This window comes from Somniosus microcephalus, chromosome 7 (assembly GCF_052327205.1).
Source record: "Somniosus microcephalus isolate GS21.2 chromosome 7, FLI_Smic_1.0, whole genome shotgun sequence".
Classification (NCBI taxonomy): domain Eukaryota; kingdom Metazoa; phylum Chordata; class Chondrichthyes; order Squaliformes; family Somniosidae; genus Somniosus; species Somniosus microcephalus.
Window position 1 is genome coordinate 160358244 of NC_140993.1, and position 15583 is coordinate 160373826.

The window sequence follows — 15583 nt, forward strand, 5'->3', positions numbered from 1 at the left end:
CGCCAGCGGCCTGCGGTAGTGGTGTGGAGCCTAGGAGCACTCTTAAAAAATACATACCTTTTTGGTGGCAGCCATCAACAGATTTTCCTGCCTGAAACTGCTGAAAGGCTGCTGGCAAAATCATTTCTCAACAGTACAGCTGAGAAAAGATTTTTCTAATCACGCCAGTAAAAACTGAAATTTCCGACAGACTTTGTGGCAATTCCCTGCGTGTGAACACCGCCATTTCCTAATTTGACAAGTTATGCAGATAACTGACTCTTTTCTACAGGCTTTAGTTAAGTCAGGTGCAAATTCTGATGTAAATGCAGAATTTCTGAGACAGCAGAGTTTGCCCTCATTATCCTGTCATTTGCATACATCCACCACATTGAAGATGTGCACGTCTGCCAATTGCCTCTTCTAGTGGTATTTAGTATAACCCTGGTATATCTCCTTTATGCCCCAATTTCTGGCCTCCCACACTAGAACAAGATAACCTCCCCCTGCCCTGTCACCGCCCCCACCCCTCACCAAATCATTGAATTTTAGACCTTTATTTTAACTATTTTTAATGAAATGTAATTTGCAAGCTCAAAAGAAAATCAAACTTACCGTAAGTTTGCTAGCAATTCTCTCAACTAGGTCCACCTTCTTGGCATTTCCAAGGCTCAACACTATAAGATGATATCGGGGCAATTTTAACTCTATTGGCCCGCTAGAAACCAGGCAGGTCAGCAGTTAAAATGCCCCGGCTTACTTACCTGTCCTGGAGCTGCCCGGATCCCACTGTCTGCAATTTTGACACAGGCTTTTGGATGGATGGCTAATCCGCCTGGCCAAAGGCAGCGGGGTCCTCGTTAACATATGCAAGTCAGAGCCCAATGACATCACTGGGCCATGGCTGCCATTTTAACACTGGCCTGAGCGGGGAAGCCACTGTGGCTTTCACACCAGGTAAAGTCAAGCGAGAAGATGATCCGGGACCAAACGAGGCCATTTAAGGTAAGTCGTATGTTAATTTTCCTTGTGGGGCTAGGAGGAGCAGCAGTGATCCTCTGTGCCCCAAAAAGAAAGTTTAGAGCTCCCGTGCCCTGGACTCCCCCCCCTCCCCCGCCAACCCTCCCTTCCTTCCCACGAGACCATCCCGGAATCCCCTTCCCCACACCTGCCTGTATGCCAGCGGGTGACTGTGGGCTGCCCGATTTCCGCAGGCCGCCAGCCACTTCCCATTTGTTCCACATGAGATGTGCATGTTTTTGAGGCCTGGGAGTTAAAATTCTATCTACTCCCTGGTCCATTCCCCCTTATATTTTTAAAATAAATGCTTGAGTGTGATGCGATTGTGGAGCCTTAACCTGGAGTATTCTTGTAATGTTTATTCATTCAACAACTTAATTGTGACTTTGAACAGAGCATAGCAAGAATGCAAAAACTTTTAATATAGCTTTTACTAATATTTTGAAATTAGACTCATCCATATTATAAACAGAAACAAGAAAAAATTCAATGAACATCCTGTGCTTGGACTAGAGATGATGTGACATTATTTATTTTAAGAATTGCAAAAATTCAGTAGTTAATGGCTGAATAAAGTTATGGAACTATGTTTTGTGGACAGCTACTGCCTCCCTGTGGTTATGGAACTGAGCTAATGTTTAAACTGCTGTTAATAAATACTCACATAGATTCAAACATTATTTTGTTCCTGGTCAGCTTTTCTATTCTATTGAATTTGTAAAAGACAATTCTATTTTGAGACAAAGTTTGCTGCAGAGATAATGAGGTGATATCTAAACTTACAGACCTTAAAACACTTTTGACATTTTTGCAGCAGTAAGTGCTGTAAGTGTACGTGAGTTGATACCAGTTAAGAGCAGAGTTAGTTGTGATGCTCCCACAATTGATAAGTGCTCTGGCACATGCATAAGTGAAGGCCATTTGAGTGAGGTACTAGAGGGCCACTGCTCCACATGGAACAAAAGGGTAAATTTACTGCTCCCAAATTTCTTGTAACGCTGGAAGAAAATGCAAGTCGGAGACAGGAAGGTAGAAATTGGTATACTGTTTTTTGGGTGTAAAATGGGCTCAAAGCATACCAATTTAGTAGTGGGACTGCCTGCGCCCAATTGCACAGGTGTTGGTCCCACTGCTAAATTTGTGGGCCCTTTTTTTAGGCATCCCAGGCATTGGGCTCCTTAAATGCATAAAGGACTCCATCGAGAAATTAGTTGGTGATGAGCGGGGTGGGCATTTGGCTTATTTTGCTCAGGATACTTCAGTGGCTCCTGTGGCCACCAACTCCAAGTAAGTTAAAAAAAAAAATTCCTATGGAGCCAGTAGGAGCAGGAATGCTCCAGTGGAGGCATGACCAGTGCCAGCAACTCATGTCAAATATGATGATGAGTTCTGAGAACCGATTTCCTTCAATCCTTGAGCCTCTCTGTTCGGGTGAGCACTGGTTGAACAGTGCTGAGTCTGAGCCAAGGCCTCAGCAATTTAGCATGGATTTTCTGACCCATACTTTTTTTTAATTCGCTTATGGGATCAGGGCGTCACTGGCAAGGCCAGCATTTATTGCCCATCCCTAGTTGCCCTTGAGAAGCTGGTGGTGAGCTGCCTTTTGAACCGCTGCAGTCCGTGTGGTGAAGGTATTCCCACAGTGCTGTTAGGTAGGGAGTTCCAGGATTTTGACCAGGTGACGAAGAAGGAGCGACGATATACTTCTAAGTCAGGATGGTGTGTGACTTGGAGGGGAACTTGGAGGTGGTGGTGTTCCCGTGCACCTGCTGATCTTGTCCTTCTAGGTGGAAGAGGTCACGGGTTTGGGAGGTGCTGCCGAAGAAGCCTTGGTGAGCTGCTGCAGTGCATCTTGTAGATGGTACACACTGCAGCCACGGTACGCCGGTGGTGGAGGGAGTGAATGGTTAAGATGGTGGATGGGGTGCCAATCAAGCAGGCTGCTTTGTCCTGGATGGTGTCGAGCTTCTTGAGTGTTGTTGGAGCTGCACTCATCCAGGCAAGTAGAGAGTATTCCATCACACTCCTTACTTGTGCCTTGTAGATGGTGGAAAGGCTTTGGGGAGTCAGGAGGTGAGACACTCACCGCAGAATACCTAGCCTCTGACCTGCTCTTGTTGCCACAGTATTTATGTGGCTAGTCCAGTTAAGTTTCTAGTTAATGGTGACCCCCAGGATGTTGATAGTGGGGGATTCGGTGATGGTAATGCCATTGAATGTCAAGGGGAGGTGGTTAGACTCTCGCTTGTTGAAGATAGTCATTGCCTGGCACTTCTGTGGCGCGAATGTTACCTGCCACTTATCAGCTCAAGCCTGAACGTCATCCAGGTCTTGTTGCATGCGAGCATGGACTGCTTCATTATTTGACGAGTTGTGAATGGCGCTGAACATTGTACAGTCATCAGCGAACATCCCCATTTCTGACCTTATGTTGGAGGGAAGTTCATTGGTGAAGCAGCTGAAGATGGTTGGGCCTAGGACACTGCCCTGAAGAACTCCTGCAGCGATGTCCTGGGGCTGTGATGATTGACCTTCAACCACCACAACCATCTTCCTTTGTGCTAGGTATGACTCCAGCAAGTGGAGCGTTTTCCCCGATTCCCATTGACTTCAGTTTTACTAGAGCTCCTTGATGCTACACTCTGTCAATTGCTGCCTTATTGTCAAGGGCAGTCACTCTCACCTCACCTCACCTCTGGAATTCAGCTCCTTTGTCCATGTTTGGACCAAGGCTGTAATGGGGTCTGGAGCCGAGTGGTCTTGGTGGAACCCAAACTGGGCATCAGTGAGCAGGTTATTTGTGAGTAAGTGCCGCTTGATCGCACTGTTGATGACACCTTCCATCACTTTGCTGATGATTGAGAGTAGACTGATGGGGTGGTAATAATCAGATACTAATCAGATAAATATGTAGAACTGCTAGAAAGAGCAGATAACTCTCCATATCATTATCAGCCAAAATCTGTTCTTTCCAACCCACTGCAATAACACAAAAGTAAATTATTCTTACTTAACTTTGGGTACGATAGTGTAGTGCTTGTTACTGGACTAGTAATCAGGAGTTGTAACAATCACGGAAAATGTGAGTTCAAGTATGAGAATTTGAATTCAGTTTTAAAATCTGGAAATTACAAACCAAAATAGTGACCACGAAGCTGTTGGATTGTCGTAAAAACCCAATTCCTTCACTAATGTCCTTTAGGGAAGGAAACTTGCTTTCCTTACCCGCTCTGGCCTATACGTTTCTACAGTCCCGCACCAACATGGTTGACTCTTAACTGCCCTCTGAGTGACCTAGCAAGCCACTCAGTTGTATCATACCACTGTAAAGCAGAATTGTGGGAACACCTTCACCTCATGGAGTGCAGCACTTCAAGTAGAGGTGGACAATAAATGTCATCTTTGCCAATGACACCCACACCCTGAGAATTAAAAATAGGTACAATATTACGGTCAAGGTAAGTGTTGCAAAATAGCTGGCTCTTCAGTCACTGCATGAAAACATAACCTTAAAGCAACAGGGAATCAGCAAAAATGTACTATCTCCTCTCATATCTATACATGGACAGTAAAGGTGGCTGACCTCTTGTCACCAGAATTTTCACAGTATTCCAGGCTCCACGTGAAGCAGCCCACAGAAGAGGAGTGCGGGATTCATTGTCAACCATATTCATGTCTGATCCCTGTCATTAAAAAAACTAAAATGACTTACACATAAATTAAATAGAATTATTTACTCACTTACAAATTAATTAATTTACATGTAAGTTCTAGTTTTCTGTCTTGTTGGAATACACCTCCCCTGCTCCAAACCATCTAATATAAACTAGCCAAAGGCCTTGGGACAGTAAGGGAGGGCGGGAGGGAGGAAGGAAGGAAGGAAAGAGAAAAGAAATTAAGTACTTTTGAAGTGTAGTCACTGTTGTAATGTAGGAAATGTGACAGCCAATTTGTGCACAGCAAGCTCCCACAAACAGCAATGTGATAAGGACCAGATAATCTGTTTTTGTTATGTTGATTGAGGGATAAATATTGCCCAGGACACCAGGGATAACTCCCCTGCTCTTCCTCAAAATAGTGCCATAAGAGGCCAAGCCTAATCCTGTTCTCACCTAATCTTCGTACACATGCACATTCAGTTAAGGGGTTGGACTGTGAAACTCTGACCAATTTCTGCTCTCTGCTGCAGGGGAATAGAGGCTAATTGTAATACCCCTACCATCTATGCGGCTGAGATCAGCAAACTCAGCACAGACTAGAGATTCATTGTTGGTCCTTCCTAGTCTTTATCACTAAGCTACTCATTGGATAAATACGTTCAGATATTGGGGAAACTTCTTAAAAAATGATTTTGTTCTTATGATCATTTTTATCTTATTCTCTGTCTAGCATACAGCTAGTAAAATTTAACTGCTTAGAAGAGTTGTGTGAGAATACCTGTTCAATTAAGTATTCCACTAGTTCTGAGTAGTCATACGTTGCAGCCCTGTATATAAAAATTACACATTATACATTAAAAATTACCACCATCAATAGAGTTTGAATTACTTTACTGGAAACACACAGTCAACAAACTAAAATCTGTTCAGTTTCAAATGAATCTTCTCTTACTTGTGCAATGGTGTTTGTTTAATGTCATCCAGAAGGTGAAGTATGTCATTTTCTCCCTTGTATTTGGACAGCATGAGCTTGACTGCCTCAACTCCCCCCTGCATGCAGGCAAAGTGAAGGGCAGTAGACTTATCCTTCTGTCAATTATAAACAAAAGGCAAACATATTCATTCAGAATTTATTCTATAAAGTTTAATAGATATAAGCCTAGAAATTATTGTTTGAAATAATAGTGGGCTTTCATTTAGTCGGTGAATTTCCTCACTGTCTATGTCATACTTACGGTGCTGGAATGGAGTAGGATCACTTTCAAATGAGGAAACTTGGGTGGAAGTGATTTCAGCTGCCTGCGCACCTTTAAATCGCTTCCCCCCGCACCCCCCACCCACCCCCGAGTTTCCTCAATCTTCTGGGCTCTTCCCACGATCTGCTCACCAAACCTCCACAGGACTCATTTGCATACAGCTTCTGTCACCCAATGGCACTGCAGATGCGAGATTCCTGCTTTGTGCCCCTATTGCACTCAGATAAAAGAGTCACAGCAGCTCCCCCATCACCTGTTCCAGGTGCAAGTGAGAGGCTTGAGAGCTTTGAAGAGTCACAAAACCTTGTTTACTAATTACTGGCTTCTGAAAACATATTTTCATTCCTTTTATTTTGCTTTGCCCTTATACTGAGCCTGCACTTCATTTTGATTGAGTGTCACTGTCTCACTTCACTCAAAGATTTTCACCACCCAATCCTCCCCCCGCAGTCAGATTGACTCAGTGTGGATTTCCCCATGAGGATACCTCTCTTAGCTTTAATTTTATGGAGGAGGGACAGCAGCAGCATTTGGTGAGAAGGAGAGTCAGGCAGCATAGCAAATGACTGCAGCCCACAAGATATTACCACCCCCTCCCAAAGAAGCTCTAGGCAGGACAGGTCCTATGAGGACTTCTCTGAGGAGCTGTGTGTCAGAAAGGTTCGCTCTCCAAAGGTGTCAGTGGTCATCTCTGTGACCTTCTGAATGAAGATCTGAAGCTACGCTCATCTGCCAACACTGCTCTCTATCTGTGACTAGGAACGTCACCACTGCCCTCATTTTTTTAAATCTCAAGCTCATTTCAAGCATCCACAGGGGATCTCTGCAACATAAGACAGGAAGCAGCAAGGGTATCAGGGAGCTGTAAAAGTACCAGGGAGCAGTAAGGGCACCAGGGAGCAGTAAAGGCACCAGGGAGCAGTAAGGGCACCAGGGAGCAGTAAAGGCACCAGGGAGCAGTAAAGGCACCAGGGAGCAGTAAAGGCACCAGGGAGCAGTAAAAGCACCAGGGAGCAGTAAAAGCACCAGGGAGCAGTAAGGGCACCAGGGAGCAGTAAAGGCACCAGGGAGCAGTAAAGGCACCAGGGAGCAGTAAAAGCACCAGGGAGCTGTAAGAGCACCAGGGAGCAGTAAGGGCACCAGGGAGCAGTAAAAGTACCAGGGAGCAGTAAAAGTACCAGGGAGCAGTAAGAGCACCAGGGAGCAGTAAAGGCACCAGGGAGCAGTAAAGGCACCAGGGAGCAGGAAGGGCACCAGGGAGCAGTAAAAGCACCAGGGAGAAGTAAGGGCACCAGGGAGCAGTAAAGGCACCAGGGAGCAGTAAAAGCAACAGGGAGCAGTAAAGGCACCAGGGAGCAGTAAAGGCACCAGGGAGCAGTAAAGGCACCAGGGAGCAGTAAGGGCACCAGGGAGCAGTAAAAGCACCAGGGAGCAGTAAGGGCACCAGGGAGCAGTAAAGGCACCAGGGAGCAGTAAAAGCAACAGGGATCAGTAAAGGCACCAGGGAGCAGTAAAGGCACCAGGGAGCAGTAAGGGCACCAGGGAGCAGTAAAAGCAACAGGGAGCAGTAAAGGCACCAGGGAGCAGTAAAGGCACCAGGGAGCAGTAAGGGCACCAGGGAGCAGTAAAAGCACCAGGGAGCAGTAAGGGCACCAGGGAGCAGTAAAGGCACCAGGGAGCAGTAAGGGCACCAGGGAGCAGTAAAGGCACCAGGGAGCAGTAAAGGCACCAGGGAGCAGTAAGGGCACCAGGGAGCAGTAAAGGCACCAGGGAGCAGTAAAAGCAACAGGGAGCAGTAAAGGCACCAGGGAGCAGTAAAGGCACCAGGGAGCAGTAAGGGCACCAGGGAGCAGTAAGGGCACCAGGGAGCAGTAAAAGCACCAGGGAGCAGTAAGGGCACCAGGGAGCAGTAAAGGCACCAGGGAGCAGTAAGGGCACCAGGGAGCTGTAAGGGCACCAGGGAGCAGTAAGGGCACCAGGGAGCAGTAAAGGCACCAGGGAGCAGTAAAAGCACCAGGGAGCAGTAAGGGCACCAGGGAGCAGTAAAGGCACCAGGGAGCAGTAAGGGCACCAGGGAGCAGTAAGGGCACCAGGGAGCAGTAAGGGCACCAGGGAGCAGTAAAGGCACCAGGGAGCAGTAAGGGCACCAGGGAGCTGTAAGGGCACCAGGGAGCAGTAAGGGCACCAGGGAGCAGTAAAAGCACCAGGGAGCAGTAAGGGCACCAGGGAGCAGTAAGGGCACCAGGGAGCAGTAAAGGCACCAGGGAGCAGTAAAGGCACCAGGGAGCAGTAAGGGCACCAGGGAGCAGTAAGGGCACCAGGGAGCAGTAAAGGCACCAGGGAGCAGTAAAAGCACCAGGGAGCAGTAAAGGCACCAGGGAGCAGTAAAAGCACCAGGGAGCAGTAAAGGCACCAGGGAGCAGTAAAGGCACCAGGGAGCAGTAAGGACACCAGGGAGCAGTAAGGGCACCAGGGAGCAGTAAGGGCACCAGGGAGCAGTAAAAGCACCAGGAGCAGTAAGGGCACCAGGGAGCAGTGAAGGCACCAGGGAGCAGTAAAGGCACCAGGGAGCAGTAAGGGCACCAGGGAGCAGTAAGGGCACCAGGGAGCAGTAAGGGCACCAGGGAGCAGTAAGGGCACCAGGGAGCAGTAAAGACACCAGGGAGCAGTAAAAGCACCAGGGAGCAGTAAGGGCACCAGGGAGCAGTAAGGGCACCAGGGAGCAGTAAAGGCACCAGGGAGCAGTAAAAGCACCAGGGAGCAGTAAAGGCACCAGGGAGCAGTAAGGGCACCAGGGAGCAGTAAGGGCACCAGGGAGCAGTAAGGGCACCAGGGAGCAGTAAAAGCACCAGGGAGCAGTAAAAGCACCAGGGAGCAGTAAAGGCACCAGGGAGCAGTAAGGGCACCAGGGAGCAGTAAGGGCACCAGGGAGCAGTAAAGGCACCAGGGAGCAGTAAAAGCACCAGGGAGCAGTAAAGGCACCAGGGAGCAGTAAAGGCACCAGGGAGCAGTAAAAGCATCAGGGAGCAGTAAGGGCACCAGGGAGCAGTAAAGGCACCAGGGAGCAGTAAAAGCATCAGGGAGCAGTAAGGGCACCAGGGAGCAGTAAGGGCAACAGGGAGCAGTAAAAGCACCAGGGAGCAGTAAAGGCACCAGGGAGCAGTAAGGGCACCAGGGAGCAGTAAGGGCACCAGGGAGCAGTAAAAGCACCAGGGAGCAGTAAGGGCACCAGGGAGCAGTAAGGGCAACAGGGAGCAGTAAAGGCACCAGGGAGCAGTAAAGGCACCAGGGAGCAGTAAGGGCACCAGGGAGCAGTAAGGGCACCAGGGAGCAGTAAGGGCACCAGGGAGCAGTAAAAGCACCAGGGAGCAGTAAGGGCACCAGGGAGCAGTAAGGGCACCAGGGAGCAGTAAGGGCACCAGGGAGCAGTAAGGGCACCAGGGAGCAGTAAAAGCACCAGGGAGCAGTAAGGGCAACAGGGAGCAGTAAAAGCACCAGGGAGCAGTAAGGGCAACAGGGAGCAGTAAGGGCACCAGGGAGCAGTAAAGGCACCAGGGAGCAGTAAGGGCACCAGGGAGCAGTAAAAGCACCAGGGAGAAGTAAGGGCACCAGGGAGCAGTAAAGGCACCAGGGAGCAGTAAAAGCAACAGGGAGCAGTAAAGGCACCAGGGAGCAGTAAAGGCACCAGGGAGCAGTAAAGGCACCAGGGAGCAGTAAGGGCACCAGGGAGCAGTAAAAGCACCAGGGAGCAGTAAGGGCACCAGGGAGCAGTAAAGGCACCAGGGAGCAGTAAAAGCAACAGGGAGCAGTAAAGGCACCAGGGAGCAGTAAAGGCACCAGGGAGCAGTAAGGGCACCAGGGAGCAGTAAAAGCAACAGGGAGCAGTAAAGGCACCAGGGAGCAGTAAAGGCACCAGGGAGCAGTAAGGGCACCAAGGAGCAGTAAAAGCACCAGGGAGCAGTAAGGGCACCAGGGAGCAGTAAAGGCACCAGGGAGCAGTAAGGGCACCAGGGAGCAGTAAAGGCACCAGGGAGCAGTAAAGGCACCAGGGAGCAGTAAGGGCACCAGGGAGCAGTAAAGGCACCAGGGAGCAGTAAAAGCACCAGGGAGCAGTAAAGGCACCAGGGAGCAGTAAAGGCACCAGGGAGCAGTAAGGGCACCAGGGAGCAGTAAGGGCACCAGGGAGCAGTAAAAGCACCAGGGAGCAGTAAGGGCACCAGGGAGCAGTAAAGGCACCAGGGAGCAGTAAGGGCACCAGGGAGCTGTAAGGGCACCAGGGAGCAGTAAGGGCACCAGGGAGCAGTAAAGGCACCAGGGAGCAGTAAAAGCACCAGGGAGCAGTAAGGGCACCAGGGAGCAGTAAAGGCACCAGGGAGCAGTAAGGGCACCAGGGAGCAGTAAGGGCACCAGGGAGCAGTAAGGGCACCAGGGAGCAGTAAAGGCACCAGGGAGCAGTAAAGGCACCAGGGAGCAGTAAGGGCACCAGGGAGCAGTAAGGGCACCAGGGAGCAGTAAAGGCACCAGGGAGCAGTAAAAGCACCAGGGAGCAGTAAGGGCACCAGGGAGCAGTAAAGGCACCAGGGAGCAGTAAGGGCACCAGGGAGCTGTAAGGGCACCAGGGAGCAGTAAGGGCACCAGGGAGCAGTAAAAGCACCAGGGAGCAGTAAGGGCACCAGGGAGCAGTAAGGGCACCAGGGAGCAGTAAGGGCACCAGGGAGCAGTAAAGGCACCAGGGAGCAGTAAAAGCACCAGGGAGCAGTAAAGGCACCAGGGAGCAGTAAAAGCACCAGGGAGCAGTAAAGGCACCAGGGAGCAGTAAAGGCACCAGGGAGCAGTAAGGACACCAGGGAGCAGTAAGGGCACCAGGGAGCAGTAAGGGCACCAGGGAGCAGTAAAAGCACCAGGGAGCAGTAAGGGCACCAGGGAGCAGTGAAGGCACCAGGGAGCAGTAAAGGCACCAGGGAGCAGTAAGGGCACCAGGGAGCAGTAAGGGCACCAGGGAGCAGTAAGGGCACCAGGGAGCAGTAAAGACACCAGGGAGCAGTAAAAGCACCAGGGAGCAGTAAGGGCACCAGGGAGCAGTAAGGGCACCAGGGAGCAGTAAAGGCACCAGGGAGCAGTAAAAGCACCAGGGAGCAGTAAAGGCACCAGGGAGCAGTAAGGGCACCAGGGAGCAGTAAGGGCACCAGGGAGCAGTAAGGGCACCAGGGAGCAGTAAAAGCACCAGGGAGCAGTAAAAGCACCAGGGAGCAGTAAAGGCACCAGGGAGCAGTAAGGGCACCAGGGAGCAGTAAGGGCACCAGGGAGCAGTAAAGGCACCAGGGAGCCGTAAAAGCACCAGGGAGCAGTAAAGGCACCAGGGAGCAGTAAAGGCACCAGGGAGCAGTAAAAGCATCAGGGAGCAGTAAGGGCACCAGGGAGCAGTAAGGGCACCAGGGAGCAGTAAGGGCAACAGGGAGCAGTAAAAGCACCAGGGAGCAGTAAAGGCACCAGGGAGCAGTAAGGGCACCAGGGAGCAGTAAAGGCACCAGGGAGCAGTAAAAGCACCAGGGAGCAGTAAGGGCACCAGGGAGCAGTAAGGGCACCAGGGAGCAGTAAATGCACCAGGGAGCAGTAAGGGCACCAGGGAGCAGTAAGGGCAACAGGGAGCAGTAAAGGCACCAGGGAGCAGTAAAGGCACCAGGGAGCTGTAAGGGCACCAGGGAGCAGTAAGGGCACCAGGGAGCAGTAAGGGCACCAGGGAGCAGTAAGGGCACCAGGGAGCAGTAAAAGCACCAGGGAGCAGTAAGGGCACCAGGGAGCAGTAAAGGCACCAGGGAGCAGTAAAAGCACCAGGGAGCAGTAAGGGCACCAGGGAGCTGTAAGGGCACCAGGGAGCAGTAAGGGCACCAGGGAGCAGTAAGGGCACCAGGGAGCAGTAAGGGCACCAGGGAGCAGTAAAAGCACCAGGGAGCAGTAAGGGCAACAGGGAGCAGTAAAAGCACCAGGGAGCAGTAAGGGCACCAGGGAGCAGTAAGGGCACCAGGGAGCAGTAAAGACACCAGGGAGCAGTAAAGGCACCAGGGAGCAGTAAGGGCACCAGGGAGCAGTAAAGACACCAGGGAGCAGTAAGGGCACCAGGGAGCAGTAAAAGCACCAGGGAGCAGTAAAGGCACCAGGGAGCAGTAAGGGCACCAGGGAGCAGTAAAGACACCAGGGAGCAGTAAGGGCACCAGGGAGCAGTAAAAGCACCAGGGAGCAGTAAGGGCACCAGGGAGCAGTAAGGGCACCAGGGAGCAGTAAGGGCAACAGGGAGCAGTAAAAGCACCAGGGAGCAGTAAAGGCACCAGGGAGCAGTAAGGGCACCAGGGAGCAGTAAAGACACCAGGGAGCAGTAAGGGCACCAGGGAGCAGTAAAAGCACCAGGGAGCAGTAAGGGCACCAGGGAGCAGTAAGGGCACCAGGGAGCAGTAAGGGCAACAGGGAGCAGTAAGGGCACCAGGGAGCAGTAAAAGCACCAGGGAGCAGTAAGGGCAACAGGGAGCAGTAAAAGCACCAGGGAGCAGTAAGGGCACCAGGGAGCAATAAGGGCACCAGGGAGCAGTAAGGGCACCAGGGAGCAGTAAAGGCACCAGGGAGCAGTAAGGGCACCACGGAGCAGTAAAGGCACCAGGGAGCAGTAAGGGCAACAGGGAGCAGTAAAGGCACCAGGGAGCAGTAAGGGCACCAGGGAGCAGTAAGGGCACCAGGGAGCAGTAAGGGCACCAGGGAGCAGTAAAGGCACCAGGGAGCAGTAAGGGCACCAGGGAGCAGTAAGGGCACCACGGAGCAGTAAAGGCACCAGGGAGCAGTAAGGGCAACAGGGAGCAGTAAAGGCACCAGGGAGCAGTAAGGGCACCAGGGAGCAGTAAGGGCACCAGGGAGCAGTAAGGGCACCACGGAGCAGTAAAGGCACCAGGAAGCAGTAAGGGCAACAGGGAGCAGTAAAGGCACCAGGGAGCAGTAAGGGCACCAGGGAGCAGTAAGGGCATGCATATGCCAGATCACTGACAGCTTGTACAGCAGAGTAGCCCACTTTATTATAGGGTTGCTGGCTTCCTCATGGTACAAGTGTCCAATCGATGGCATCCATGTCGCATTGAAGCCCTTCACCTATGTGAACAGGAAGAGATTCCAGTCTATGAATGTGCACATAGTTTTTGAGGCCAGAGAGCCCTTCATGTCAACGCCCAGTATGCAGGAAGCTTCCATGGCGCATTCATCCCCCAGCATTTAGCGTTCCCTCATCTTTTCAAAGAAAATAATATAACCAGGTGGCTACTGGGTGACAAGGCATTCCCCTGGGTGGATTACCTATATCCTGGCCAGCACTCATCCCATAATCAATGCCTCCAAAAAGATTGATCAATTGGTCACTGTATTTCCCTACATAACAAGAGCCACTTCACTTCAAAACCATTGAATATGAAGCACTTTGAGATGTTTCTGAGAGGTGTAATAATGTGGTAAATGCAAACCTTCAAGTTCTCATACCCTTTGAAATAGACTTCCTTCATGTCTCTCACAAATCTAATCAACAGCTAGCTACAACCTCTTATCTTCTATGATTCCAGCAGCTATCTTTAATCATTCTTCATCTAATGATATTTATTGCTTCACATTCTACCCCACCTCAGATGGAACTCCCACTTCTTTTTCATTATTAAAATTGCCTTCAAGAGGCTTAATTTTCTCTTTCATGTGAAGTACATTCTCCCCAACAACTTTTAACTTATTATAAAGCCAAAGACAATTCAAGACTAGTATATTATTCCCATATCTGGAAAGCTCTTCTAACTCCGCTGCCACACTTTTAGATAGGTTACCATAAAAAACTTGCTAATTGATAAGGTGATTCATTTCTCATCTTCAGCTTCCAGAGTCTCTCTCTCACAAGTTGCAGTGATTCATCTATTGCAATGCACGAGGACATGCAGGTGCCTGTACCTGTACTGGGAGCTTTCTCTCTATCTTGTTGAAGGGCAGTGCTCCTCTGAAATGTCCTCTCTTCTTCCTCTAAGCTCCAAGTCCAGTGATCGACAGGCTCTTCCTTCGCCCTGCATCGTCATTGAAATCAAGACACATCAGGTAGGCTGGGAATTTCCTTGGAGCTGCTTTCGCTCAGCCAGCATAACTTCGCCGGAAGTACAGCATAAACCCCGTTTACTTGTGAAAATGGAGTTTCAGCCGCATTTCCAGCAAAGTTGCAGTGGCGGAACGAGCAGCTATGAGGAAATCTCAGGTCCTAATCTTCCACTAACTCGTTCTTACACAGGACTTCAAATCTGTCAAATATTTTACCTCTCCTTCCGCTTACCATTGTCAGACTTTTCAAATCTTAGCTTGGAATAGCTTAATCACTAATCCCTGATTTATCTTGTGTTCTCTTTTGAACACTAATGCCTGCACTATAAACCTTGGCCCTTTAATTTAAAAAAATCATCATTGTTTCAGCAAGAGGACAAGTAAGTGATACATTGTAGGAATTGTCAGATTCCTAATCAAAAGACTGAGATCGAGTCAGTCTGTTAACCAAACGAAGTTTAATACTGTTTTGCAGAAGTAACAATCAAATGCAGGAGAACTAACAAACAGATCTATGCTCAATGCTGGCTCCACGAGGACTGAGAGAGAGAGCTCCTCCCTCTGACGTCATGATGTCATCACGTTTCCCGCCATTGGGAACGTCACGTGACCCATGTGGTGACGTCATCGCGTTTGGTCTTAACCCTCTAGGGACCGCGCTATTTACATGTAGTAAAACGAATACAGGTAAAGAGTCATTCTGTTACAGATAATTATGTACATCGATATAAGAGTCCCTTGGTGGCTCTGCCACAACATATGATAAAAGATCATTACCAGCGGGGCAGCACTTATCACTAAAATGATTATCTTATAACTAGCCAGTTCTAAAAAAAAGTTATACCTAAAGCAGTATTGTATGTTTTTATTTCAGTTGCTGACTGATCGGCTGTTCAGTTGCAGGTTTTTCTGTTTTTATTTCAGAATTTCTAACATTCATTTTTTTCCCCTTTTTCCTTCACCTTATGAGTGTTCTGTAAACACATACCTCCTGTAAATCAATTTTTGCTCCATTGTCAACACAGATTTTAATTGTCTCAATTTTTCCACCAAGTAAAGCCAAATGAAGAGGGGTATGGAGTCCTTTGTCGAGATAATTTGAATGTTTTTCACGAGGGTAGCCCAGTTCCTCACCTTGAAAGACAAATACTGTGTGATTAAACTGTTTGTATAAAATAAATAAAGACATAAAGGCAAACTGCCTCTTCAATCATTAACGTTTTCATTTATACTAACCTTTCTGAAGTATTGTTTCTAGTGTCTTCTCTGCACCTGAAAAAGCAGCTTCATGAATAGGAAAACGTCCCAGCCTATTCTGTTTGCATAATAATGCTCCATGCTTTAGCTAAAAAGAGTTAATCAAAGGGCAACTTTAATATAGTTCTAGAAAAACAGGCTTAGTAAGATAACTCTGAGTATTGCTCTTAATAGCTATTTTCATAGTCATGGGAATTAAGTACACATCATTAAGTGCCACGTGACCTTGAGTTGAAACTGCTCAGAACAAACCCTTTACAAGATGTTTAATCCAAAATAGTTCCTTATAATATATTGTTCCAATATGAA

At 49.2% G+C, this 15583-nt stretch overlaps 1 protein-coding gene across 1 annotated transcript in view; it reads right to left on the minus strand.

The window, feature by feature from the left end:
- Positions 1–15583, minus strand: part of trpa1b (transient receptor potential cation channel, subfamily A, member 1b) — a 207151-nt gene that overhangs the window by 154833 nt on the left and 36735 nt on the right. Inside the window, exons 4-8 of the mRNA XM_085993966.1 lie at positions 15254–15362; positions 15006–15151; positions 5611–5747; positions 5437–5485; positions 4583–4682 (exon numbers count right to left, since the gene is read on the minus strand). Of these exons, the coding sequence (XP_085850092.1) occupies positions 4583–4682; positions 5437–5485; positions 5611–5747; positions 15006–15151; positions 15254–15362 (541 nt within the window). The remainder of the gene's footprint in view (positions 1–4582; positions 4683–5436; positions 5486–5610; positions 5748–15005; positions 15152–15253; positions 15363–15583) is intronic.